The following is a 26,602-nucleotide window of genomic DNA, read 5'->3' as shown; positions in this document are numbered from 1 at the left end:
CAGATTGAGTACTTAGAGCAAAGCCAATTCCAATGGCAACATTAAGGGTCACTGACTACTGTAACTGCAACACTCCTTGTGACAGATTTAGTTTGCCAGGAAATGTAAAACTCAGGTTAGGTAACAGTGATGTCTAGCTGCAGAACACCTTTTCAGACACCTTTGTTTATAAAAGGCTCCCATCATAGTACAAACCAATAAATAATCCACCCAAAAAAAAGAACCAAGGAGGAGCAGGTGTAAACTCCTTGACTTACAAAACCGTATCTTAGCAAGGAACTATGTTCAACCATCAGTATAAGAGAGAAAAGACACAAATGAAAATGTCTTGTAGACTGAAATAATTTAATAGAGGAATCTAATCAGATCAAATCTGTAGGATTCTGCTGATTTGTTGAATACATTCAACAAATATATATAACTTTGTTCAGTGATAACTTGTAAGAAAAATATTCATAATTTTATACATTTCTACTGTAATGAAACTTTGCAGCCATTGCCACGTTACTCATGACAGAAAAGATATCACCAATACATTATTATATATAGAATTTCACTTTAGAAAAAATGACAAGTTACTGGGTCTTGTTACAGTGAGATTTGAACAACGCCCTTTGAGCAGGACTGGCAAAGGTGTGAGTTAGCAGTTCCCTTCTCAACAAAAATGAAAAATTAGGGATATTTCCACAGTAAGTTTCTCAGTTTCATCAGGACAGCTTCAGACCTTGCACATTTTGTTTCAGATTGAGCAACTCTTTCTCTTGTCTTGTTTTCTCCTGTTTGAAGGCCAGCTTGTTGGCTTTCTTCTCCATTCTGCGTTCCTGTACACAGGAATAATGAGAAATTTACAAAATAGGAATTAACATGCAAAATCAAACTATTCCAATTAACTTTTCTAGATCATGAAAATAAGAGCAATCTGGACATTAGTATTATTTATGGCACTAATTATTGGTAGTCAAGTTAGTATATGTACGACCAGGATAAACACCTTTAGTTAGCCGAAGCTTCGAATATGCTGTCAATTTCTGTTCCTAAATAAGACAGCTAGGATTTCACTGTGGCCAATTAGGATTTTCCACATTTCTTTCAGATATGATGTTTCAGATCACACAAAGTGAAAAGTAACAATTTCCTTTGCTACTCTAGACTGTAAGGAAATCTGATGTTCCTTCAGCAGTTGTACCTGCAGTAGTGGCCACAGTAACAGACCCAAAGTTTTGACAATGGAAATCAGTAAGACAAAAGCGTGATGTTAACTTTCTTTCCAGTAGATTTTTTTTTTATTTTAAAGAAGCAATAATTAGTCCTTTGAGACCAGCAAGATTTTCCCATTGCCTTTAAACATGACAAGAGAGTTTTAAAGAAAGTTTGAAAGACAGAATTCAGATAACAGGAATTCACAGTTTCATTTGCAGTCAGGCGTACCTTTCTCTCCTCTTTGATTGCCTGTTTTCTGGCTTTGCGATCCTCTTTGCTCTCAGCTTTGGAACGAGGCTGTGTTGATGCTTTTGGCAGGTCACTGCCATTTATCATTTGCATGCGTTCCACCTGCTTAGCAGTGAGACCTTTCTGAGGCAGGATGTGTAGGGGAATTCCAGTCTTTTGAGAAATTTTTATTGGTTTGGGCTAAAATAGAGAGTGCATAGGAATTAGTGGCCCCTAGCTTTCTCTCCAAGAAGTGCACATGGCACTGCCTTATCAGCGTAAAAACTTCATATCCACATTTAACAGTAATAAATGTTAAGTCTCCTCATACTATTTAACTCCCCCACAAAAACACACATTAATCCCAAAGTAAAAAATCAAAACATCTGTGACAAAATCTGATCTTCCAGAACAAGAAAAACATTTTCCCCTTCTATTTAAATATTACTGAAAAAATAAAGAACTCAAGTAGTCAATATTTCTTTATAAGCTTGCAAGAAAAAGGTTCATTTCAAATGTGGGGATATCAAATTATATTGATATTATATTAGATATTATATTAGAGCTGTGGTCTAATGATGGGGAACCTATGGAAGACCAAAGAACTAGAAGAAATTGTTCCAGACCATAGGAAAATAAACCTGAGCATGTATGTGGTGGTGAGACACAGATTACACAAATCTCACAGGTGTCTCACAGATAACAACAAAGGAAATTCCTTGCTCTGTTTCTGCCCAGCTATTATAGAAACTTTTAACTGACTCAGTTTTCCTTCTAATCAGAAAAAATATATCCAAACTCTTCTTTAGTGAAGAAGTAATACCAGAGCCCACCCCAACCCTCATTTCTGCTCCCTGTCTTTTAAAACAGATACCCATTGAGAAAACAAACACATTCATCTCAAGTTTTCCCAGTTTTATTCACCAGAGTAAGTTTAATAATTTTACCTTTGATGGCTCCTTAATAAGTGTTGGGTGGTTATATAAGTTTGAATAGGTACCTAAGTCACAAAGAAAAAAGAAAGTAGTCAAGAAAGGCTTGCAAATAGCAATTACAAATTGTACTACTACTTAGGTTTCGGGACTTTCTCCTGTTGTGCTCAGAGAATAAACCATTTTACCTGAAGCACTGCCAGGGAAGTTCTGAAATCACTATCATTTACCTTGAAATCCTAAGAACAAATAAGCAAACTTCAAAATACTTACTCAAAATGGATTCACAATCCCACTTTTCTTTTGGCTCCTCAATAACTACAGTTACTATTTCTTCCTTTTCCTCTTCACTTTCTTCATTTACAAGAGAGTCCAAATCTTCATCAGGTTCAAGAGCGTCCAATTTCACACAACTTTTTCAAAGTTCAGAGAAAAAAAAAATATGTTTTATCTCTTATTGAAAATGTCTAATTATGTAAACCCAGACTCCCTTAAGTCAAGCCCGAGGCCCAATAAAGCTATTTCCAATGAAATTTGTAGCAAAAATGAAGTTTCCTTAAGTAAGTCTCCTCAAAATAAACTAAAAACATTAGGACAAAGACACAAAAGAAGTATTTCTGCTTTTCAAGAGGATGAATGCCTCGAATAGATACTGCTTACATTAAGTTCAACAAAAATTATACAGCATAACCTACTCAAACCAACAAAATTCCTCCACTTATCATACATATGGATAATACTCATATGCAGCTGCTTTTACTGTGGGATGCAATCTTTTGAGTACATGAACTTGAAACAACACACCCAAAACATCCATATAAACAGTGGATTACAGAACTACTTATGTGAAGCAGTACTTCTGGGAATACATACTTCTTTGCTTTCTCTTTGTAGTAATCATCCAAGACTTCCTGCAACCGAGCATTGTCTGTGTTAATGTAGCCTTCTAACTCCACGTTATCTAGGGCTCCAATCTCATCTTCATCAAATTGTTCATAAAACTAAAATAAAGAAATGGATATCTGTAATTAGACCACATTTGTCATGCAACTTCTTGACAGCTTGTCTTGGTTTGGATAAGACAGGTGCCTGCTAAAGAAGGCAGGAGCTTCCCCTGAAATGGAGAATGCAAACCCTCCCCACCCCTCCAAATTGCTATGAATTTTAAATTAAGGGGCTCTCAGGCAAAAAAAATACGGGAGCAGGAAATAACAGTTCTTTAATAGGGAAGGGGGGAAAAACCATAAAATGATAAAATAAAAACAATGCAGTACACTAAAATGACAGAGTCAGAACTCAACCTGACACCCTGTTGGTCAGGGTGCTGGCAGCAGTCCAGTTGGAAAAGTGGCTGCAGTCCTCCTGAGGTGTCAGGTGTGGTTCTGTTGGAGCAGGGGGTCCTGTAGAAAAAGGGTGATTCTTCCTCCGCAGATCCGTGGAAGAAGAAGCAGCTGCTGTTCCTCTGGTGAATCCAGTGGAGAAGCTGTGCTGGTGTGTCAGAATCTCCTGATTATATCTGGATAGCAATGCTCGGCTCCTCCCTCTGGGCGGAGCATCTCACAATGGGATGTTACAGTTCTTATCAGCCATGCAGTGACATTCAATAGCCTCTTATCACGGGATGCCCCCTGCTGAGGGAGGAGTGATTGTGATCTCGCAGGGAGAGAGATAAGGGGAAATTGCCCACTTAACACCTAGACAACTGCCATACAGATGGTAATAGAATACATCCTGCCTTGCAATCCAGAACATAATCCACCCCTTATTCTATTTCCATCTGCATCACAATGAATCCTTACACACAGTTCTCACTTAAGACTAGGTTTCCCTGTGGTACACAACGGCTTTCTCCATCTTTCTGCATTACCCACCAAGTGTAACCAGGTCCTTGAGCAAAAACAATTCCACGGATGGGTTTGTCTTTGCCTGAGGTGGGAGTAATCCAAACAGTCTTTCCTAAAATACCTTTCATGTGTACAACAGGGACTTTATCTCCATCTACAGTGTGCAGGGGTTCAGACTGGGCAGGACCAGCTCGATTGATAGACCCTCTGGTGTTGACCATCCAGGTGGCCTTTGCTAAGTTCATCTCCCAATTTCTAAAAGTCCCCCCACCAAGTGCCTTCAGGGTAGTCTTGAGTAGTCCATTGCACCGTTCAACTTTCCCGGCAGCTGGTGCATGGTAGGGGATATGGTATATCCATTCAATACCATGTTCCCTGGCCCAGGTGTTGATAAGGCCGTTCTTGAAATGGGTCCCATTGTCCGACTCAATTCTCTCAGGGGTTCCATGTCTCCACAGCACTTGCTTTTCCAGGCCCAGGATGGTGTTCCGGGCAGTGGCGTGAGGCACAGGGTGGGTCTCCAACCATCCCGTGGTGGCTTCCACCATGGTCAGCACGTAGCGCTTGCCTTGGCGTGTCTGGGGCAGTGTGATGTAGTCGATCTGCCAGGCCTCCCCATACTTGTACTTGGACCACCGCCCACCATACCACAGGGGCTTCACTCTCTTGGCGTGCTTGATGGCAGCACACGTTTCACAGTCATGGATAACCTGAGAAATACTGTCTTTGGTTAAATCTACTCCTCGGTCTCGTGCCCACCTATAGGTGGCATCTCTACCTTGATGACCTGAGGCATCGTGGGCCCATCGAGCTAGGAACAACTCCCCCTTATGTTGCCAATCTAAGTCTATCTTCGACACCTCTATTTTTGCTGCCTGATCTACCTGTTCGTTGTTTCGATGTTCCTCATTAGCCCGGCTCTTGGGGATGTGGGCATCTACGTGGCGGACTTTCACAGGTAGGTTCTCCAACCGAGCGGCAATTTCTTTCCATTCCTCAGCAGCCCAGATTGGTTTTCCCTTACGCTGCCAGTTGGCCTTTTTCCACCTTTCCAGCCAGCCCCACAGAGCATTGGCTACCATCCACGAATCAGTATAAAGATAGAGCCTTGGCCATTTCTCTCTCTCAGCAATGTCCAGGGCTAGCTGAACAGCTTTGAGTTCAGCAAGTTGACTTGATCCACCTTCTCCTTCGATAGCCTGAGCAACCTGTCGTGTGGGACTCCATACGGCTGCTTTCCACTTCCGGTTCAACCCTACGATGCGACAGGAACCGTCAGTGAAAAGAGCGTAGCGTGTTTCCTCTGCTGGGAGTTGGTTGTATGGTGGAGCTTCTTCGGCACGTGTTACTTGCTCTTGTTCCTCTTCATCAGAAAGACCAAAATCTTCACCTTCCGGCCAGTTTGTAATTATCTCTAAAATCCCAGGGCGATTCAGGTTTCCAATACGGGTGCGCTGTGTGATGAGGGCAATCCATTTACTCCATGTAGCATCAGTGGCATGGTGGGTGGTGGGAGCCTTTCCTTTGAACATCCACCCCAGCACCGGTAGTCGGGGTGCCAGGAGGAGTTGTGCTTCCGTGCCAATCACCTCTGAGGCAGCTTGAACTCCTTCGTAGGCAGCCAAGATTTCCTTTTCTGTGGGAGTGTAATTGGCTTCGGACCCTCTGAAGCTTCGACTCCAGAATCCCAGTGGTCGGCCTCGAGTCTCCCCAGGCACCTTCTGCCAAAGGCTCCAGGACAAACCATGGTTCCCGGCTGCAGAGTAGAGTACGTTCTTTACCTCTGGTCCCATCCTGACTGGGCCAAGGGCAACAGCATGAGCAATTTCTTGCTTAATCTGGGCAAAAGCTTGTTGCTGCTCAGGGCCCCAGTGGAACTCGTTCTTCTTGCGGGTGACCAGGTAAAGAGGGCTCACGATCTGACTGTACTCGGGAATGTGCATCCTCCAAAAGCCTATGGCACCCAGGAAAGCTTGTGTTTCCTTCTTGCTAGTTGGTGGAGACATTGCTGTGATCTTGTTGATGACCTCAATGGGAATCTGACGCCGTCCATCTTGCCACTTTACTCCCAGGAACTGGATCTCTCGAGCAGGTCCCTTGACTTTGTTCTTCTTGATGGCGCAACCGGCTTCTAGCAGAATCTGGATGATTTTCTTTCCTTTCTCAAATACTTCCACTGCCGTGTTCCCCCACACAATGATGTCATCGATGTATTGCAGATGTTCTGGGGCCTCACCCTTTTCCAGTGCAGTCTGGATCAGTCCATGGCAGATGGTGGGGCTGTGCTTCCACCCCTGGGGCAGTCGGTTCCAGGTGTACTGCACGCCCCTCCAGGTGAAAGCAAACTGAGGCCTGCACTCTGCTGCCAGAGGAATGGAGAAAAACGCGTTAGCAATGTCAATGGTGGCATACCACTTTGCTGCCTTGGACTCCAGCTCGTACTGGAGTTCCAGCATGTCTGGCACAGCAGCGCTCAGTGGTGGAGTCACTTCATTCAAGCCACGATAGTCCACAGTCAATCTCCATTCTTTGTCAGACTTGCGCACAGGCCAGATGGGACTGTTAAAGGGTGAGTGAGTCTTGCTGACCACCCCTTGGCTCTCCAGCTCACGGATCATTTTGTGGATGGGGATCACGGCGTCTCGATTCGTCCGATACTGCCGGCGGTGCACCGTCGAGGTGGCGATTGGCACTCGTTGCTCTTCCACATTCAAGAGTCCTACTGCGGATGGGTTTTCTGACAGTCCAGGCAAGGTGTTCAACTGCTTAATGTTCTCTGCCTCTACAGCAGCTATGCCAAAAGCCCATCTGAGTCCTTTTGGGTCTTTGTAATAGCCATTCCGGAGGAAGTCTATGCCTAGAATACATGGGGCCTCTGGGCCAGTCACAATAGGATGTTTCTTCCAGTCTTTCCCAGTCAGGCTCATCTCAGCTTCCAAAAGGGTCAATTGCTGTGATCCCCCCGTCACCCCGGCAATGGAAACAGGTTCGGCCCCCACATGTCCCGATGGTATCAGGGTAGTTATCCAGGTTAGTCTCTCTCTCTCTCTAAATGCTAAATAGAACAGGCCTATCAGCAACACCAGCCACTGTATGATATCATTAATGTTTAGATTGGATCTGAACCCTTCAAAAACTGGTGGGGTGGACCCAAAGAGGTGATTAAAGGGTTGGGAGAAAATTTCCCCTGGTGTAATTTCCTTACAGCAGGTGCCATTATTAAAGTAACCCCAAAAACACATAGTTAAGGTGTGATAGCTGTGAATCCATGTGCCTGCCTTCCAGAGGAAGTTAAAAATCCATGAATTCCTCACCTTATTCACCCATAAAACAAACCGGATAATAGCCACAGTAGCCTTGGTTATAGGACCCATGTTAAGATAAGGGCCTACAAATGGGAGAAATACAGCCATGATCACGTGCCACCCAAACCAGGGTAAACTGGACCACATGGTGTCACTTGATGAGGTTTGTATAGCCACACAAAAATTAGATTACTCAAGAACTGTTATTCCCTTTTTGTTTATTTGCCCTCGAGCCCCACGTTGGGCGCCAAAAATCTGTCTTGGTTTGGATAAGACAGGTGCCTGCTAAAGAAGGCAGGAGCTTCCCCTGAAATGGAGAATGCAAACCCTCCCCACCCCTCCAAATTGCTATGAATTTTAAATTAAGGGGCTCTCAGGCAAAAAAAATACGGGAGCAGGAAATAACAGTTCTTTAATAGGGAAGGGGGGAAAAACCATAAAATGATAAAATAAAAACAATGCAGTACACTAAAATGACAGAGTCAGAACTCAACCTGACACCCTGTTGGTCAGGGTGCTGGCAGCAGTCCAGTTGGAAAAGTGGCTGCAGTCCTCCTGAGGTGTCAGGTGTGGTTCTGTTGGAGCAGGGGGTCCTGTAGAAAAAGGGTGATTCTTCCTCCGCAGATCCGTGGAAGAAGAAGCAGCTGCTGTTCCTCTGGTGAATCCAGTGGAGAAGCTGTGCTGGTGTGTCAGAATCTCCTGATTATATCTGGATAGCAATGCTCGGCTCCTCCCTCTGGGCGGAGCATCTCACAATGGGATGTTACAGTTCTTATCAGCCATGCAGTGACATTCAATAGCCTCTTATCACGGGATGCCCCCTGCTGAGGGAGGAGTGATTGTGATCTCGCAGGGAGAGAGATAAGGGGAAATTGCCCACTTAACACCTAGACAACTGCCATACAGATGGTAATAGAATACATCCTGCCTTGCAATCCAGAACACAGCTCAAAGAAGAGCCACGCATTTCTTTTTATTTGCCTCTTTTCCCTCTCCCCTTGCCTTTGCTGAACAACTGCCAAACACATCTGTAGTAGGATTTCCTCCTTACTGTCAGTATTCTTTCCACATAGAACGCACAAAGTTATCTTACAATAATATAAAAACCAGCTTCTAAAAAACGTTTTTTATTCTGATGCATTATTTCAATCTATGCCTTAAGAAGCCTGTCACTGCTCAGAACAAAAGTTACACCTTATTTCCATTCTCTGTTCATGAATGTATACTTTACTAGGGACCTGTAAATGGTTTGCTCTGTTGAACTGAGCTTCTTGGACAAAAGTGTATCAGTAATTATGAATGCTCACACAGTCATTGGAGTAATTTTGTTTACCTCCACCAGTGCTAGGCCTTGCAATAGCAATTAATACTACAGTCTAGGTTACACAAGCCTCTAAATGTACCCAGTATTAAATGCAGAATACATGCAGAGAGCAGTAGCTTGATGCCCTGACTGCTAAAAGAAGTAAAATCTGCACAGGTATACAGGACACTGCATGATGAAATGAATCAACAGACAAAGAAGCACTTAACACCCTTCACAGTTACACTCTTGAGCAGCCTCACCTTCTCAAATCTGTCATCCAACAGGGTTAACTGCTCATTCCGTCTTATCACTGAAGATGTCATAGAATATTCCGTGAAACGACTCCTGGTTTCTTCTTGCATAAAAAGGAATTCTTTTGTCTGTCCATTAACCTCACCATCCGACAAAGGACCTTCTGAATCATAGTCTTTATCAGTACTGCAGCTATCCTTCTCATCACTATCATCTTCCATATCTTCCCATTCATCTTCATCCTCAGCATCTGGTCCCCTGAACAGAAGCAGAAAATAGTTTTAGAATAATACATGGACCTTTACATAGCTCTGACCTATGCTGGGTTATCTGAAACCATTTGGTAATAACGGATTTAAATCTTGAGTGAGACACTTGTCTGAGAGGTGAAAGCATTGCTAGCTGGATCATGCATCTGTGCACTAAGACTGAAGTTGTTTTTATATTCAGCTATACATGTCAAAGCAGAGAAATATCAGCTGCATTCTTGACTATTAAAACAAGCAAAAATTCTTACTGTTCATGAAATTATGAGAATGATACCAAAACCTAAGCAGATAAAATGCAGTGGGGTATCACACGAAGCATTTGTAAAGGGTTCAGAAACACCCATTAGCCTTCATCAATACTATTACTGATATATTTTACATGTAATAGATGACAATGTTTTAAACAGTTCAAGAAAACTATTATTCCAAGCACTGCACATAATCCATAAGCTCAAAGTAACAAATGAAACCCACTTTTTGGATAATGTAATAAATTTCATTTTGCAAGCTGCCATCCAAGTAAAATAACATAAGACTTTTTTCAACACACCAAAGTACTCAATTTGAAATCTGAAACCACTGTGGCTTCCTACACCACCACATGCAATAGCAAATAGAATCTCTCCTATTTACATAACAAATGTTTCAACAAAGCTCTATCTACCGCTTCTGTGGTTTATTTGCTTGCAGAACAAAATCATCTTCCAGGATATTTTCTGGATTGTCAAAGTCAAAATCATCATCAAGAGCTGCAACAATATCTGGGTCAAAATCTAGCCGTGGTCCTAGAAAGTTGAAAAAACGAAATGTAAATATTTACATTTCTCTGACATTACAAAGTTACTTTCCTGGATAAAAAACAATCCAGCTGGACTGTTCATTTGCAGTAAGGAAAGCTTAAACCAAAGAATCACAAAATTCTTCAAGAATATTTGTAGATCTGATAGAAGCCAGAGCATGCCACCAATCTCTTGCCAATTTTTACCACTCAGAAAAAAACATTTCCCAGAGGTCTTCCATAAATGCATTTTAATACAGAATATTGTAAAAGAAAAAATATCCAGGTTAAAACACCACATGATCAGCTACCAGCATTAGCTCCAATCCTAAAATTCCCTACATTACAAAAGGTTAAAAAGTGTTTCTCTGCTGCAATTAACAGAATTGTCTTCAGCATCCTCCTGACAGGACAGAGAGAACTGCTACAATTCCTTACTGTTATCAAAAATGGAGATAGCTGTGGAGTCAATGTCCAGTGCAAACGTGGATACATAACAAAAACCTACTCACAGCCTGTAACACTGAAATAACACTAATGAAGAGATGCAAACACTACTCAGCATTTGAAGAGAAACTGAGTGAGAATGCAGTTCCAGACTCAGATTCAAAGGGACAGAATAATAAATTAATAGTATTACCTACAGTTTCCCCCTGTTATTAGTTTGCATTTGCTATGCAATAGTAAGAGGTCATGGATTCACCCTCTCCAAGCAAAGCTAAAGAACTCTTATTAGTCAATCACAGAAGTAAGTCTCAAATTGAAACATGGGTCTCTCACAGATCATTCCTTATGTCTGCTACTGAGCCTGTTCTAAGCAAAAAAAAAAAAAAAGACATCACAACAGAAGCCCTAATTACCATCTACTTCCTAGATGGCAACTCACATCACAGGAAGGTGAAAAATACCTGAAACAGGAGCAGCTTTATTTAACAAGCCCACATCCTCTTCAAACTCTGTGGCAAATACTGAGGAAGGCAACTTAATAGATGGAGCCTTAGAAAAAGAAACAGAAAAACAGGATCACAATGTATTTGTTCTCAGCTTCTTATTTCAGCTCAGATGAACAAAATCATGCAGACATTCCTGTGACCAAAAGAAACTCTGTTAGTGCTACTTAAATGTTTTCAACAAGTGCTACATTATCTGCAGCAAATTTTCAGAGTTATACAATGATAGCAACATAAAGTGCTGGCAGCACCAATTCTCATATTTTCAACATTCTCCAGGTACAGAAACAGTATTTTTTGCATCTCTAAAGCTTTTTAGAGAATGATTGTACAGAAGGCACATGGAAATTTTTTAATGTTTTTGGTTTGTTTTGGAGAACACTAGCACACATTTGAATTCACCCCTTTACTGAAAGGCTTGTTAAAAGCTTCACAACATGCACATCTATCCTAACTTTAAACCTTCTGTAGTATCACCAAGCTGTACCTGAAAGGTACCTCTGACTAAGACTTTCGGTTTTGACTAAAATGACAATATTTGGTTAGATCAAACACCCTCAGCTATAAGTGACTGCCAATGGCATGCTTCACTGCTTCAAAACATCTACTGTTTTTCCACTCCAATGTGAACCAATACTGTGACCTTCTACAAGTTATGCCAGCAATTGAAAAGTTTGGTTTTATTCTGTCTGGCTTCTATTACATTCCTCTTTAAAAACATGGTGTGCTGATAATACAACCTGGCATGTTCATAACTCCCACAGTACTTAGAAGTTCTAAAAAACCTTAAAAACAAATGCCCACCCCAGAAAAACACACTTGTTCAAACAAACACAAGCCATCTATGTAAAAAAAAGTTTGTTGTGGGTACCTGAAGTGTTTTATCAGTGTGCTAGCAAATAATTTTCATCAGTAAACACCAGCTTGCCAGCTTCTGGGTTTATTTGTAGGAAAGTCAAGTTGGTTGTGGGTCAAAAGGATCCTTACGCATAAATATAAATATAAATACATATACATATACATACATACACAATTAATGTGTCTAAGGAATGTTAATATTCCCAAGAACAGCATTACCATCAGCAAAAATACCACTTACTGAAATTCTCTGAATTTCATCCTCTATGTGCCCCTCAGTTGTGATGACAATTCTGCTTTGCTGCCCACGCACAGATGGGACAAGCTCAGAGGGACCAGAGGCTTCTTTGAGGTGCTGCAAATAGTCATAGTCATCATCAAAGAAGACACCGTACTTGCGCTGCTCTTCCCTTCTTTGCTCCTCATGCCCCTACGAAGAGGGGGGAGAAGAAAATAATCAAAAGGAATACATTTAGTTACTCAAGTCCATTTAAAACTTACTAGCAAAAAGAAAAGCAACACATCTACTGAGAGTGTCTGTCTGTTGAAGTCTTCTCTACACTTCTCACCCTAATCCACAGCCAATCAGAATGTTGTAGTCAGCTGGTTCCATGTCTGGGTGCTGTCTGAGCAGGACCTTTCCAACAATGCCTGTTTTATCAGAGTGAATCAGGCAAGTTTTCTTGTTGTTTTTCTAATACATTTACACCTCTAATGCCAGTTAAGTCATCCTTCAATCATCAGGCAGTAACTCATTACTATAAAATTCCCTACAACATCCCTTTTTTAATAAGCTGAACTAAAAACTACCTTCTCTCAGGCTGTTTTTGAACTGTATAATTGCATACCAACTTTTTTTCTCCATGGTGTTTCTTATCTGAATGAACCTCAGTATTAAAAGTGAGTACTTACCTTCTGTGTGGGTAGCAGAACTCTCTGGGGTGCAGTATCATCAGCAGCAAGAGGATCCCTCTGACTTCGGTGCACTAAGTGAAATGTTACTGCTTTTTTCTTCTCTATGAAGGGCTTTTTCTTCTTGTGAGGCTGCAAAAAGAAATTTGGTTAACTGTTAACAAAAAATTAAATATTAAATGCACCTTAAGAGAACTGTTGCTATATTTGTTATAAGGCCATGCCTTATAAACAAATGCTTGGAGACAGAGCATAAAGAGACCGGTGGGAGCTTAACTCACCTCCCCACATGCACAACAGATATTTCATATGTTCTAAAAGCAAACGCAGCTTATTCAGCTGCAAAATGGCAATACATGGAACAGTGCATATCTAATAACAGCACACAGTTTAACATACAGCCCTCGAAAGGAATTCTGCAACGCACTTCATCCAAGAAACACGAGAAACTGATAAGAAAATTCATCAAGACATACCTTGCTTCGTGAGAGTTCTTTAGACGGCTGCTCCTAGAGCAGCAATTCAACATCAGTCATGCGGGCCATCGGCAGCACCACTACCCAGGCACAGCTCTAACATCGGCACACACGTGCGCTCTGGATCAACAAGAGTTGATCCAGAAAACCCACCAAGTATTCTCAACCGCCTGAAAGCTCTTCCTACGACTTACCACATCTGACCTGGAAAGACACTTCCAGCAAGGCTTCCAGCTTTACTTACCTAACAAACCGCATTACAGCCGATATAGGGTACCTGGGGGCGACTCTATTGCTCTGACCTTGTTCCCCAGGCAATTGCGAGTAGAGAACACGGCACACTCACCATGGCGCTGTTCCCCGGCCGCTCCCGCTCTCCCGAACCCCACTCGCTCCCATGCGGGCCAGGCGTCAGGGCCCCCGGGCCGTGCCCTCCATCTTGGGATACACCAGTGACCAACGGGGGGAACGAGAAAAGCCGCCAGTCCGGCCACGTTTGTAAGTTTTTGTTTCCCAGTTAAAAAAAAAAAAAGGCAAAAAACAACGAGGCTTTTCTCGGATTGAAATAGTGTTTTGATAAAAGAGAGGCTCAGTGGACCCAAGCAGGATGCATGTCGGAGACACATTTTCCCAGTTTTCCCCTCAAAATAGTGAGAATGGTTCGGGCCGCCTGTGCCCCCAATGGCAGAGCGCGGCGCAGGCAGCCATGGGGCAGCGCGCGTGCGCAGCAGCCGGGCCGGGCCGGGCCGGGCCGGACGAGGGGCCGGGCGAGGGGCCGGGCCGGGCCGGGCGAGGGGCCGGGCGGGGGGCCGGGCGGGTTGTGGAGGCTGGGTCTGAAGGACAGGGAGCGAGTAAAACGTGTTGGTATTGACAGTGTTTTGCTATATTTGAGTTCTTATTTCTTACCAGGAATGGCTCCGGGAACTGGACCTGTTCAGACTAGAGACGACTAAGGGGGGGGCCTCATCAATGTCCATAAATATCTGAAGGGAGGGTGTCAAGAGTTTGGATCCAGGCTCTGCTTGATGGAGCCCAGCAACAGGACAACAGGCGACAGACAGGAACTGATGCACGGGAAGTTCCACCTGAGTATGAGGACGAATCTCTTTACTGTGCGGGTGATCACGCAGTGGAATAGATTGTCCAGACAGGCTGTGGAGTCTCCCTCACTGGAAATAGAGGAGAACCATCTGGGCACAATTGAGTGCCCTGTGCCTGTGTGAGCAGGGAAGTTGGACCAGATGATCCACTGTGGTCCTTTCCAAGCTGAACCTTTCTGCAGTATGACTTCAGCTGTATTAGTTTTACCTACACCGGCGCTGTGTAGAAACACAGGCACTCACAGGCTCCGTGCTAAGAAAAAAAGTGTGCTGCGTATTTTAAAACCTGCTTTGTTCCTTTTCAAAAGAAAGTATAAACCAGAGGGGAACAGTTTTTTCCCATGTGTTTACAGGCGACTAAAACAGTAACAAACTAAGAAGAGGTTTTCACTGAAAATTTAGAAAAGTTATCCACAATATGTGTGTATGGATGCAGCTAAATATATATGCATGCATGTACCGTAAAGTATTAGCTTTAGTCATATTTGGGTGGATTTCATTGGTTTTCAGTAGGTGTCACTAAAGCTCTGAAAGAACCCAGATTTTCACTCTTCTGGCTGTTTTCTGAAGTCTTGAATCTTTATCCAGTTTCATCGCACCACTCTTGCAGAAGTGCACAATCTAATCTGATCCAGTCTATCAGCTGAAGTAACTCCTGTACTCGGAGGATTCAGGTTATCTCTGCATATATCTGTGCAAAGGCCTTGTGCGGGTGTGGTGCACACCCCGCGGCACAAGGAGATCAGCAATGACCTCTGCTGGACCGCAGCCTGCGAATGGGTTTTTCATGACTGCACCCAAGAGCAGCAGCTCCCTCCCTGCAGTATGTCTGTACTGCCGACCCCGCGACAGCTGGAATAGCAGAGCTGGATTTTCACAGGATAATTAAGAACCGAGTCACTCAGCTGTTGAAAACACAGTACTTAGCATTTATTTGTGGGGTAATGATGGAGATTAGATTACTCCTTGCTGCTTCCAAGTTCCTGACGTGCCTCTCTGGCATCCACAGAAGTGCATGTACATAGACTTGGTGACAGGATTACCCTTCACAATCCCCTAAACCTGGCACCTCCAGATCTGGTGGTGGCAGTACTGTCATTCCACACACCCCAAATCTGGTCAAGGAGCATTGTATCAGTTTGGATGTGGGGAAAAATTACCTTTTGCTCTCAGCTCTGTTATTAGTCAGCATTTTCCTAAGTGTAAGATAAGTTTGCCTGTTAAGTCTCAGCGTTTTCTGTCTTTCTTTAATTTACATCCTTCCCCTGAATTTCCTGGTTAGATTCTAGGCATTTAGGGGGAAGGATATGTATTACATGTTCACACAGAGATTAAAACAGGTTTCTTCCCATATCACAGAAGATTGCTAATGTATACTAACAGTAATATATCTGTATACTACAGTAATACATCTGGGGATGAGTTTGAATTGTGGATTAGCAACAATAGGCACCACATTGCCTCCTTTGTTGATACCTGAGGGTGAGTAATCTCCTGATTTAAATAAAAATTCAATATTTAGTATTACGTGTATGTGAACTGTGTATGAGAGAGTGTCTCGGAGACTCTGCTTAAGCTTTTCATTTCATCCAAGCCTTACAAAGCCATCCATCCCACTGCACTCTCTCACTCTCAGATTCTTTGCAGAGACTACAAACAGAACTCAGCAAAGAGCATCTACAGAGACTGAGAGGGTAAGTGCTCAAGTCACTAACTCCTCCTTTTATGCCTGCAGAAGAAAAATGGTCAGTATTGAAACAGTCTCACTGTCAAGGCAGCCACTTAATATGCTGGAAGCACATCCTTAGCATAATCATCAGCTTGCCTTCTGTGTGAGGAAATTTATGCTCATTTTTTCTCTTAGCTCTTGCAAAGAAGAAATTATTTTAAAGTAATTAAAACCAAAAGTTATGGGCAGTCACTTTGAAAGTTAAAAGATTGGCAGATGCACTCCTGACTAGGCTAAACCCTCAGCTGTGCAGATCAGTTTTGTTCCTGTGCAGAGGGTGTATTTCCACTGTAAATCTGCTGTCAGTGAAACTACTAAGAAACACTTCTTTCTGATAAAAAAAGGGGAAACTGGGAGCATAGATTAGGTCTCCAAACCACTGAGCTACAACCCTAACCTTGTTTTTTTAAACCAACTATCACCTCTTTGAACACAATTCTCCATGAATACACCACACACAGAGAATTTACCAGATGTGTTTGCAGGACTGCCAGAATTTAAAGAAAGGTTTCAGAAACCTTTTTTCATTTAATTTCCACAAGGAGGGAGTTTAATTTGACCTCTGGAGGCTCTCTGAATTTAACTCTACTATGCATGCCCATGTACATGCTAGAGATTCAAGAAGAAAATATTTTCAGTAAAGATTTTCTGAACAATATTCTAGAGGTGATTTTTAAAATTTTCTATTTATATATATCTATTCATATATATATATGTATATATATATTCATTATATATCTATAATTCAAATAGCTACATAATTGTCTAAGGTGCTTGGAACTGTGCACAGCAGATGATCCTACAGTACTGTACAACTAGGCAGCACACTTTCAGTTTCCTTGTTTAATGCAAACACCATAAAACAAGCATAACATATGTACTGTATATACCCCCCAATACATTCTTTATGTTTTTCAGGAGATGATACTGGACTATATTTGTGTGTGTATATATATATATATATACATACACATGCTACATTACAGATAAAACCTCAAGAAGCAGCTGTCATTAATTTGTAGCAGTTACTTGCATTCACAGGTATCACACATCTGTGTAAAATGCAATATCAGATCTGACACTTCTTTAGAGTTACCGTAATCAATCACACTGAGCCAAGTAGCATTAATTTTATAATTGTAACATAAAATCTGCCCTGTGTAAGCCGATAAGTTGTTGGTATTGATTCTCCACAGCCTTCCATCTTTTGAAAGTAATGAAACATGTGGAAAGTACATTTTAGAGGAACAGCAATTCTGAGCTGATAATGTTTCAGATACATTTTTTGTGGTTACCAGTAACTATTTAGCATGACAGGCAATGGAGAGCCAAGGTTTGGTTTTGTTTGCCTTACTTGACTTCAAAATGGGAACATTTAATGAAATCAAAGGAAGTTACTTAAAGAATAATTTTTCACTATTTTTCATTAAATTAATAGAAAAAATAAAGTCTAAGAACTGGCCCAGTGTGTATGAATGAGTGGCACTCTGTATGCAAAATTTTTATTACAATGAATTCATGTGACAATTCCATTTCAGGTGTTGGTGGCTGCCTTGGAGTTTATTCAGCAAGTAAGAATCTTGTGGTGGTACTGGAACCTTGGAAGACTGTACTGGAGCTCAGCTACCCGCACTGGTGTGGATGTGTGATGGAGCCTTCCTTACTGGGGTCATGTCTGTGTGGGCCTGCTTGGAAGAGGCAGCAGTGCAATGATTCCTGCTGCTGAGCCTGTCCTGTGTACTGCAGCTCTGCCAGAGAAACACAGGTTTGTGATCTCCCAGTGTTGCTGGGTCCAAAGGACAGCACACAAACCTTGCCATGATTTACCGCTTGAGCTATTGTGCCGCAGAACGCAGGGAAGGGACACAAACTTACCAGCTTTATCAGCTCCTGTGTGCACAGCAGTGTCTGTGCTCTGCAATCTTCTTGTGCCTCTCCCAGATTTGCAGTTCAGTTGTGAATAGAATTCTGTTTGTTTTTTTTTTAAGGAAACCCCCTCTTCCCCCAAAACTTAAGAGCTATTTAAACAGTTGCAGGCAATTAAGCATATGCCATCTCCACACCCTTCCCCTGCTGCTGATACAGTCGAATGCCCGTTCAAACAAGCCATTGATATTTTTGTTTCAAATCACACCAGCTAAAATAATAATAATCCAAAACACAGTATTTCTTTAATTCCAAAATTTGTACAAGTTTACAAATCAATATACCACCACACAAAGTAGTGAATGGGAGATATGTTTAGCAATGTTTTAACATTTTAGTATATCATTACAACATTCAAATATTGTTAAATTTGACATAGTATTGCAAGATTTTTTTTAATATAAAGAATTTATGCTTGAACAAGAAGATACAGATAATACCATTGCTTTCTTTGTTCTATCCAATGCAATTTGTAGCTTCTAGAAAATATTGGTGAAATGCTGTATCTAGTTCATGTGAGCTTTATTTCCACTAAAATCTTGAAACGAAATCAAAACACAAAGTAAAACAAGACCTTGTTAATTATTAGAGTTTATTAATATAAACCTGTTTAAACATTACGGCAAATATATGTTAATTTCACTCCATTTCTTCCTTTCTCTGTATAGATACAGTTTTTTAAGTTTTGGTAGGGGTTTTTTTACAGATTTCTGTTAAATAGAAGTTTTAAGCTGTTCTGGGGACTGCTTTCTTTTTTTTTTTTTAATTTGACCTTCAAAATATTTTTGTATCATCTTTAAAAAATCTTTCAGAATTTTTTTTTGCTTTTCATCATAATCTATGACCCATTAGTGAATATTGCACTGATCTTGGTGTAATAAGACTACAGCTAGCAACAATAATGGAACGAAATGTGGAAGATCCTAAAGCCAGGAGGCAAGTTTATTCATACTTGTTTTTTTTCACCCTGCATATATTTTCAGTTTAGTTTACAACAATGGCACAGGTCTTAACTCCTGAAGATCATTAAAACCAGAGGACATGAAAGTGTTAAACACATGGTTCCTGTGGATCAGACAGTCTCATGCAAATGTAGGCTTTTAGCTTGGTTTGCTTTGTCATTAAAGCATTAACAGCCATTAAAACATGGGCCAATATTCTGGTCTCAGCTGAGGATGTCAGCAGTGCTCACACAGGCCAATGCTACCAGGTACCCAGGTGACAGTGTGGCTCTCCCTACGCTGACTCCAAGTCCTGCCAGCTGCAGACAGGGAGTTTTGCTTGATTCCCAGGCTGCCAGACTGGATTAGATGTTTTTAGTCTGTTGCTGGCTGGATCTTTTTGCACTTTATGATGATAAAAAATCGGGGCTCAGAACGAGTTTATAGTCAGGTTAAGCAACTGTTAATTTGAAATAAATTATCTCATGTAGCTGTAGTATTATTACTTACAGATCTGAGTTTGAAGCATCTCTGCAGGAAACCAAGCACTCACTTCACCTGGAAAGAGGGGTCTAATTTCTATAATAGTAGGGATACTTCATCCCTTTGTTTCACAGCTTTTGTTTGGCTTTCAAGTTAAAAAATGGGTGCTTATCTGGTAGGGTTATCAGGTTTTTCCGTGTCAGCACTGAGGTTGTGGTTCTTCTCTAAGAGGTGCTCAGGTTGGCCATAGCAGATGGTGGGGCTGTCCTGCCCCACACCACATCAGAGGTCAGTCAAGTCCACCACAGCAAAGGACATGCACAACTGTAGGTAAATGATAAACTCAACAAATAAATACAGTCTGTAGAACTACAAATGGCCATGAATACTTTCAGTGACTTTGAAGAGATGTTGCTTCTAGTCCTAACATGTTTCAAATCACCACTTGAAAGGGTATTAGCTTAAATAATCATTAGCATTCAATTTTTTTTTTTTTTTGGTACTTGTTGAGTCAACATATATAGCACAATTTAAAAAATCCAGATAGACTGTATCTGAGTTATAAAGACTAATATGTATTACCTGAAAGAGGAGAGAGATGAGACACTCTAGAACCATTTCAATTTTTTATGTGAAGAAGAAATAAGGATTTGATTAAGCATCCATTCTTTTGCACTTACAGCAACATACTGTGATGTGTGATTATACTGATAAATATTATATGCGAGATAATTTCAGAAGCCACTTCAAGCTGCTCATTTTCTCTTTCTGTGGATGTAGGCATACCTGACTCTGTGGGAACATAGGTATCATGTGTGTAAGGTTTGTCATATCTTGTGCATGACATTTAAATGATTCGTCCAACTTTATAAAAATTATCATACTGATCCTTCTTAGCCACCTGGACTGTACTATACTTTGCATGAAAAGTGCTATTTTTTCTTTGCCTGTTTAACATTTTTATTTTTAACTCTAGGATTATTAACTCATTAATTTCTCAGGAGTTAGCCTGATTTTTCCTTTCTAGAAGGCATGCAGCACCAAAGCAGGTATATGGTGTAATATTTCCAATGGGTTGTTGATGCAATTGGAAAACATTTGAACTTATCAATACAGACAGCTAGGAGAGGCAGCAGAAATTGACTTCAGGCTTCTTGAAGCAAACTTGCTTCACTGCACATGGTGACATACCAAATTCTTGTTATTTTTTATTGCATGGACAACACTTTACAGCTGTTGTTTTCCTGCTAAAAATTCTGCCACAAAATTCTAAATTTCTAAATTAAATTTTTAAATTTTAAAATTTAATTTCAAAATTCTAAATTCTAAGTTCTAAATTTTGTATTTAGAATACAAAAATAGTATATACAATTCTGTGTCTCTGTGTGGATACAATACATTATGGATAGCTTGAAGTTCTAATTCTGCTATATCTTATAATAATGTTATGTAGTATACTACATAAGATTTTACATAAGTTCCCATAAAGGTAACTCTTTTTGTCCAGTTACATAAATGTGTTTAATTAGTTCACTGAACTGTGAGCCACACTATGCATCTGATTATTATCAAAATAGTAAGAAATTAAAAATTAACTCAGCATCTCTACCAAGGCTTGAGTCCTGCAACTAGAAATGGCTTGGAGGGAATACTTTAAAAAAACCCCTCCAACCCCAGAAGGAAGATACGAAAAGCCTAAGTGATACCTCACCTACACATCCTTATTTCTTATGACATGACTTCAGCTTGAAGAAGTCTGAGCCAGAAGTTGTATCCTCATCTTTGAGTCATTACTCTTAAAACAATAGGGTTGGCATGTGACTTTCCATCCATGGTCCAGGCCTAGTATAGAGGAATGTCTTCTTGCAAAGTCAATTTTTTCTCTTCATCCTAAGAGTTTAACATGTTTTAGTTTGCTTGTGTAAGCTGTGTGTACCTTGGCATGGTGGTGGAGCTACTGTCTTATATAAAATATTTATAGTCTGACCTTACCTTTGTCCGAGTTATTCTGCCAGTGTAACAGCTGTATTTCTGCCTTCAGTATCTTGGCTTTCAAATGTTTAAATGTGATTAATGCAACACTGAGGTCTATTTAATTGCTCCTCTCATTTCCTTTGAAGTGAAATACTGTGTTTTATACTTCAAAGTCAACATAGTAGACCTCTATATGATTTTGGACACACATTCCTAAATTTGGCAACATGAGCAAAAAAAGTTTAAGCAGAACTATTCTAGTGTAACTTTTGAGTTTACTCTTCAAATTCTAAAAATAAAAATTAGCATTCTACCATAATTGCTGACAAACCTAATGCCCTGCTAATTCCTGTATGATTTAGTGCCAAAGAATACATTTTCACTACTTCCTTGATGTCAAAGTGGTGTTTCTATATTTGTAAAATGATGGACTTTCCAGAAGCTTATTTTCTGCAAATGGAATCCTAATGGCTCTTATTGATTCCATTAAAAAAGGAAGGTGCTGCTTCCTTTTCTTTGCTACAAGCATGTAGATGGCTTTTTTTATTTGGTTATTGATATTTCGTGGCTTGTCCATCATTAGATTTTTACCAAAGTGTAATGGATCCTAACAGTCATTTAAATTTTACCTTTTTTAAAAAAGCTTTCCCAATGTCTTTAAAAATAACAGAGTGACAGAGAGTGACAGCTGTTGGAAAGCACTCTTCTGTTACTAGAAGTGTTCTCCATTAAAATAATCCACCTCATTTATGCAAACCTGGTCTTGTTGTAAATAGCTCTAAAGAGGGATATCTAATTTTAGCCACCAAATTGCCTTCCTGCCTTCAGGCTGACATCTCTAACAACAACCTTCAATTTTATAAACTAAAGACATTCCACAAGAATCTATCACAGGTTCTGAGGTAAAAATCACATCTACACAGATATTTTATTGCCAGAAAAAGAAATACTTACACTTCATAATTAAAAACTGAACAGGACACATAAAAGACAAAAATAAATTGTAATATGTACACACATTAGAAAGGATAAATAGCAAATATGTTGTAATACTGCATTAAATGTATGCATATGTGAATTCCAGACCCCCCCAATGTTGTGTACACTAATTCAAAGGATAAATAAGTGCTAATATGGGACAGAGAATTTCTTAGTGTAAACAATGCCAACAGGCTTTTTAATAGGCCTTTGGGCCAACTTTGAAAAACCATGTATTGCCTTTCACACTCCATACCACTTAATTTTAATAGTATTATATTCACATGTACAATTTCAAGATAGTATAAAAAATTAGGAATCTAAGAAGCATTCTTCACACTCAACAAAAACAGGCTGGAGACACTCCAAGGATTTTTCTTTCACTTTTAAAGGACCACTAGCTGAAGACACACCGATCGATCTGGGAGCTCTTCCTCAAAGCAGTGCAAGAGTCCTTAAATGTAAAAAGTTACATTAGTAGTCACTGCTGCTCAGGCCTATTAATAAAGACTTCTGTGCCTAATTTCAATTCTGACTTTGGATTCACACTAGCATGATGTCAGAGTTGTCACTACTGCCTGCCATGGATGACAAAGATAATGATCCCTCTGGTTTGAATGGCAAGTGACAGACAGCAAGGAGTGTTTCTAAACACAAAGCATTTCACTGTATTCATAGTGTCACATTATTTGTCCTTCAAATCCTGTTTATGTATCTCTGAGGATCCAGAATATGTCAACATTAAAAAACCAAAAAATATATTACTTGTTCTGTATGAATGTTCCATGTGTTTTCCTGAAGCATGTGCACTGGGATTTAAAAAAAGACAGTTGATTTATACTAGGACTAATTTCTGGCAACTGTATTTACTGGCACCAAAGAAAATGATAGTTCTTCCTAAAGTACTGATGACACAAGGACTTATGGCTTGCTATCTTTTTAAAACAAGGCTGTAGCCACTGAAAAACCTGACATGCGCAGTTGCTTACACTCTTTCTTTTAAAAAATAATTCTTCCCACTGGCCAAATGCATTGTTGAGCAGTCCCATCCATTCCACTTAGCTCTGTGGACTGACAGACAAAGTCTCTTTTCCCCCAGCTCTCAGTTCTTTTGTCATCCCCCTCCCTCTTTGTTACCCTCAGTCCCAGCCCCATGAGGCCCAATGAGATCCTGGCAGCAGGCTCTCCAGCGATTGTCTTCAGCACTTCCTGACTCGCGGAGCTCTCACAAAGAAGTCCACTGGCTTGTCCGTGTGGGCTGGCCACAGGACTGTGGTTTGTCTGGACATGGACAAACGCTTCCTGTGGGTTCTCCTCCTAGACTAATCATTTGTCCATTGACAAAGACAAGGGCTACTTTCTTCATTAGCCTCAGGGTAAGCTGTAGCACACACTCATACTCAGTCAAGTTCCAGTGCAATTTCAGGTCTTCAGGACGCAATGATTTCCCCAAAGAAAAATTACTTGAAATATGGGATGTGGTCAAACAGTTATGGACGATGAAACCTGAAAAGATAAATTAAAATCTTAGAATTATGTTATTTCAACTGACAATGACACTGATCCTCATTCCGTTCTCACAGCTGTTTCCTTTTGTTGGCTAGTTATTCCTGATTTTCCTGATCTGTGTTGGTTTAGAGTCAGACCTGTTATTTCCTGCTGTCCATCTCTCTCTACTTAGAAAGCCAAGCAGAGTGTGGCTCAAGCATTGGTGTGTTGCTGTCTCTCTGTGCCATTAACCTGCCAGTGTGGTCCCTGGCAGAGTTTTGCTTGGGTCAGCCAGTGCTTTCAGGGTCTGCCTGGGCATGGCTGGGGCTAGCACAGGACAGCAGGCAGGCTGGGAAGAGAGGGACATGTTTTGAGGTGAGAGGAACAAGTTAACTGCATGGATTCAAGCTGTGCTAAGCTTGCTGGCCTCAGGGCCAGAGAAGAGTCTCCAGTCTGTTTGCCAATTCAGATTTAGCTACAATTGCATCCATTATTTGCAGATGCTGTCAGTAAGTATTATCAGAAAAGCTTTGCTAAACCATAAAAATGAAAATTCTGGAGTTTTAATCCTTGTGTAAAATGAGGCTAACAAAAATTTTGTATTTTCTTTTAAGCAGCAAATTTTATAGCATTTTTATAACATTTCAGCAAATTTTATAGCATTTCAGATGCTTTCTTCTTATTAACAGCAGTGAACTGAGGTACATGAAGACCCAAATATACCTCACTTTTTTAGGCTTTTAGGTAGGGCATGTGCATCACTCCAGATTGCCTGTATGATGGCTAGAGAAGTGGGTTGCTCCAAAAGGTGTCACCAATCCTTTCTATAATAAGCTAGGAACCTACAGCAATTGAAATTCTAAATCATGTTAAATGCAATGAATCCAAGCAAAAGGGTAAGGAGGGCACCAGTATCAGGTTCTCAGTGTATAGACATAAATCTCTGTTTTAATGGCTTTAAAAATTTATCTGTCCATGAAGTAGTAAAAGATGCAGCAGCTTGAAAAAGGCATAGATAATGATACATCTACACAACAGATTTACCTAAGTTTTTGTTGACACATTTTCTCTTAATAGTTCCACACATTATCCCTGTAAGTTGATTCAATACAATACAGGGATGCATTTCTCAAATGAAGGAGGTGTGCACAAAGCCTGACATTCACAAATATGCAGCTGATCTGCTAAATGAGAGTATAGAGGATTGCTAAAAAGACACAGGGGTTTTGTATTTTGTGGAAAAACAATATATTGGACTATATAAAGCATTTTCATTAGAAACACTTCATGAACACCTGCTAATATGCTCCTCCCAAACTTGTATTGATTTCTCTATTTTTGGAAAGTAATTTTCTTGGATTTTGTTATGAAATAACAGAAAGAATCAGTCTAAATTAGCAGGACTAGAAAACCAGTCAATTGACAGTCATTACATTAAATGATGAACAATGAAACCCATTGTTCTTTCTTTTCAAAGTTTGATATAAATTTTAAACATTTCAAATATAAGTACTGATTATAATATAAAATAATCTATAATTAATTTGCCATAGTACAGGAAACCGTATACTATAAACTATTTTTGTTTAGTAAGCAGCTTCCTTGTTGTCTCAGTCTGCCACAGAATAGCCTCTGTTAGTCAGGTGCCAATGCAAGTGCCTTTTGGTGTGCATAATCTCAGTGATCTTGAAAATAATTAATGAATGAGTAATTAATTCTCTGGCTAGAGACTTCTGTCTATGGTTCTCTTAAATCACTTTTGTTGTATCAATCCAATACTACGTAGCAGAAATGACATAATTTTTAATGAGATGTCCCAGGAAAAATGGGATCTCTTTTTATTTTCAAAATTGCAATTGACTTAAAACATCTGCATGTTATTCCGCTCTTTATTTGCTTTTTCTAGTGTTACTCTTCTGACTTCCGTGTAGTAACTCCACAACATGACCAGTGAAACAAAAGAGCATGGATAAGGAACAGAAAAAACTGATTTCCCTCAGGTTGAAACTCTTTCAGCACCCTATAGAATCATTGCCTATATTTATCACAATTTGGCTGCTCTTATTTTTTACTCCATTTTCAAAGGCCCTCCTTGAAGAAAATAATTCACTTTTTTACTGGTTTGTCACTCCATGAGATTCCTGGTTCAACTTTCAAGAATCCAGTTGTAATCAGCCTCAACTGTCCTCAAAGATCATGAAAAAATATCCAGTTCTTTTTGTATGAATCATGCCTGTCTGTACTTAAGCTTCAATATTGCAAAGCAACTCAAGAAACACAATAATGTAAGCAGGGGGTTGGTTTCTATACCTGCTATTTTTATTCTCTCCCTTGGGATGCTCTTTTTTTAAAAGTAGTATTTTTATACATTTTGAAAAAGATATACAATGTGCTACCTAAAAAGAAAATTATATCAGAAGCCAAATTAAAAGATACATCTCTACATGTTTGAAAAATACATTTTCTAGTGTTCAGAATGCAACACTACATTAAAACTCTGCATCCTGGTTCATCTTCTGGCTTAGGTTTCCTGTCTGTGAAACTGGTTTGAATTTTTAAAAATGAATTTGTTTATGTTGTATCTCCAGAGAAGTGATAAGTTATTATTTTTTACAACTCTATGTTATGGTGAGAAAGAAATCATTGAAGTTGTGAAATCAAACAGTGAAGTAG

General features: G+C 40.2%; 2 protein-coding genes across 4 annotated transcripts in view; both read right to left on the bottom strand.

Moving 5' to 3' along the window:
- Nucleotides 1-328: 328 nt before the first annotated feature.
- On the bottom strand, nt 329-13,959 carry LTV1 (LTV1 ribosome biogenesis factor). Its single transcript, XM_059841884.1, has 11 exons — nt 13,657-13,959; nt 12,835-12,966; nt 12,164-12,352; nt 11,023-11,110; nt 10,001-10,121; nt 9,076-9,325; nt 3,234-3,361; nt 2,634-2,773; nt 2,376-2,428; nt 1,429-1,629; nt 329-821 (listed from the first exon to the last, which is right to left on the bottom strand). Exons 1-11 carry the CDS (start codon nt 13,657-13,659, stop codon nt 708-710), a joined length of 1,419 nt encoding a protein of 472 aa, XP_059697867.1. The 5' UTR covers nt 13,660-13,959; the 3' UTR covers nt 329-707.
- Nucleotides 13,960-18,285: 4,326 nt separating this feature from the next.
- The window catches only part of PHACTR2 (phosphatase and actin regulator 2), a 133,573-nt gene continuing 125,256 nt past the window's right edge, over nt 18,286-26,602 (bottom strand). For all 3 annotated transcript variants that reach the window (XM_059841880.1, XM_059841882.1, XM_059841881.1), the window contains one exon: nt 18,286-23,947. In XM_059841880.1, coding sequence (XP_059697863.1) covers nt 23,932-23,947 — 16 coding nt within the window. In that variant the 3' untranslated portion in view covers nt 18,286-23,931. The remainder of the gene's footprint in view (nt 23,948-26,602) is intronic.

The sequence above is a fragment of the Haemorhous mexicanus genome, chromosome 3 (assembly GCF_027477595.1).
Source record: "Haemorhous mexicanus isolate bHaeMex1 chromosome 3, bHaeMex1.pri, whole genome shotgun sequence".
Taxonomy (NCBI): domain Eukaryota; kingdom Metazoa; phylum Chordata; class Aves; order Passeriformes; family Fringillidae; genus Haemorhous; species Haemorhous mexicanus.
This window is presented reverse-complemented; position numbering and strand designations above follow the sequence as displayed.

Excerpts from the sequence above, each read along its gene's own strand:
- LTV1 (XM_059841884.1), bottom strand. Across the intron at positions 12,353-12,834 it reads TTCTGCTACCCACACAGAAG|GGGCATGAGGAGCAAAGAAG; the intron begins GTAAGTACTCAC and ends CCCTCTTCGTAG. Across the intron at positions 2,429-2,633 it reads GGATTGTGAATCCATTTTGA|GTACCTATTCAAACTTATAT; the intron begins GTAAGTATTTTG and ends TTTGTGACTTAG.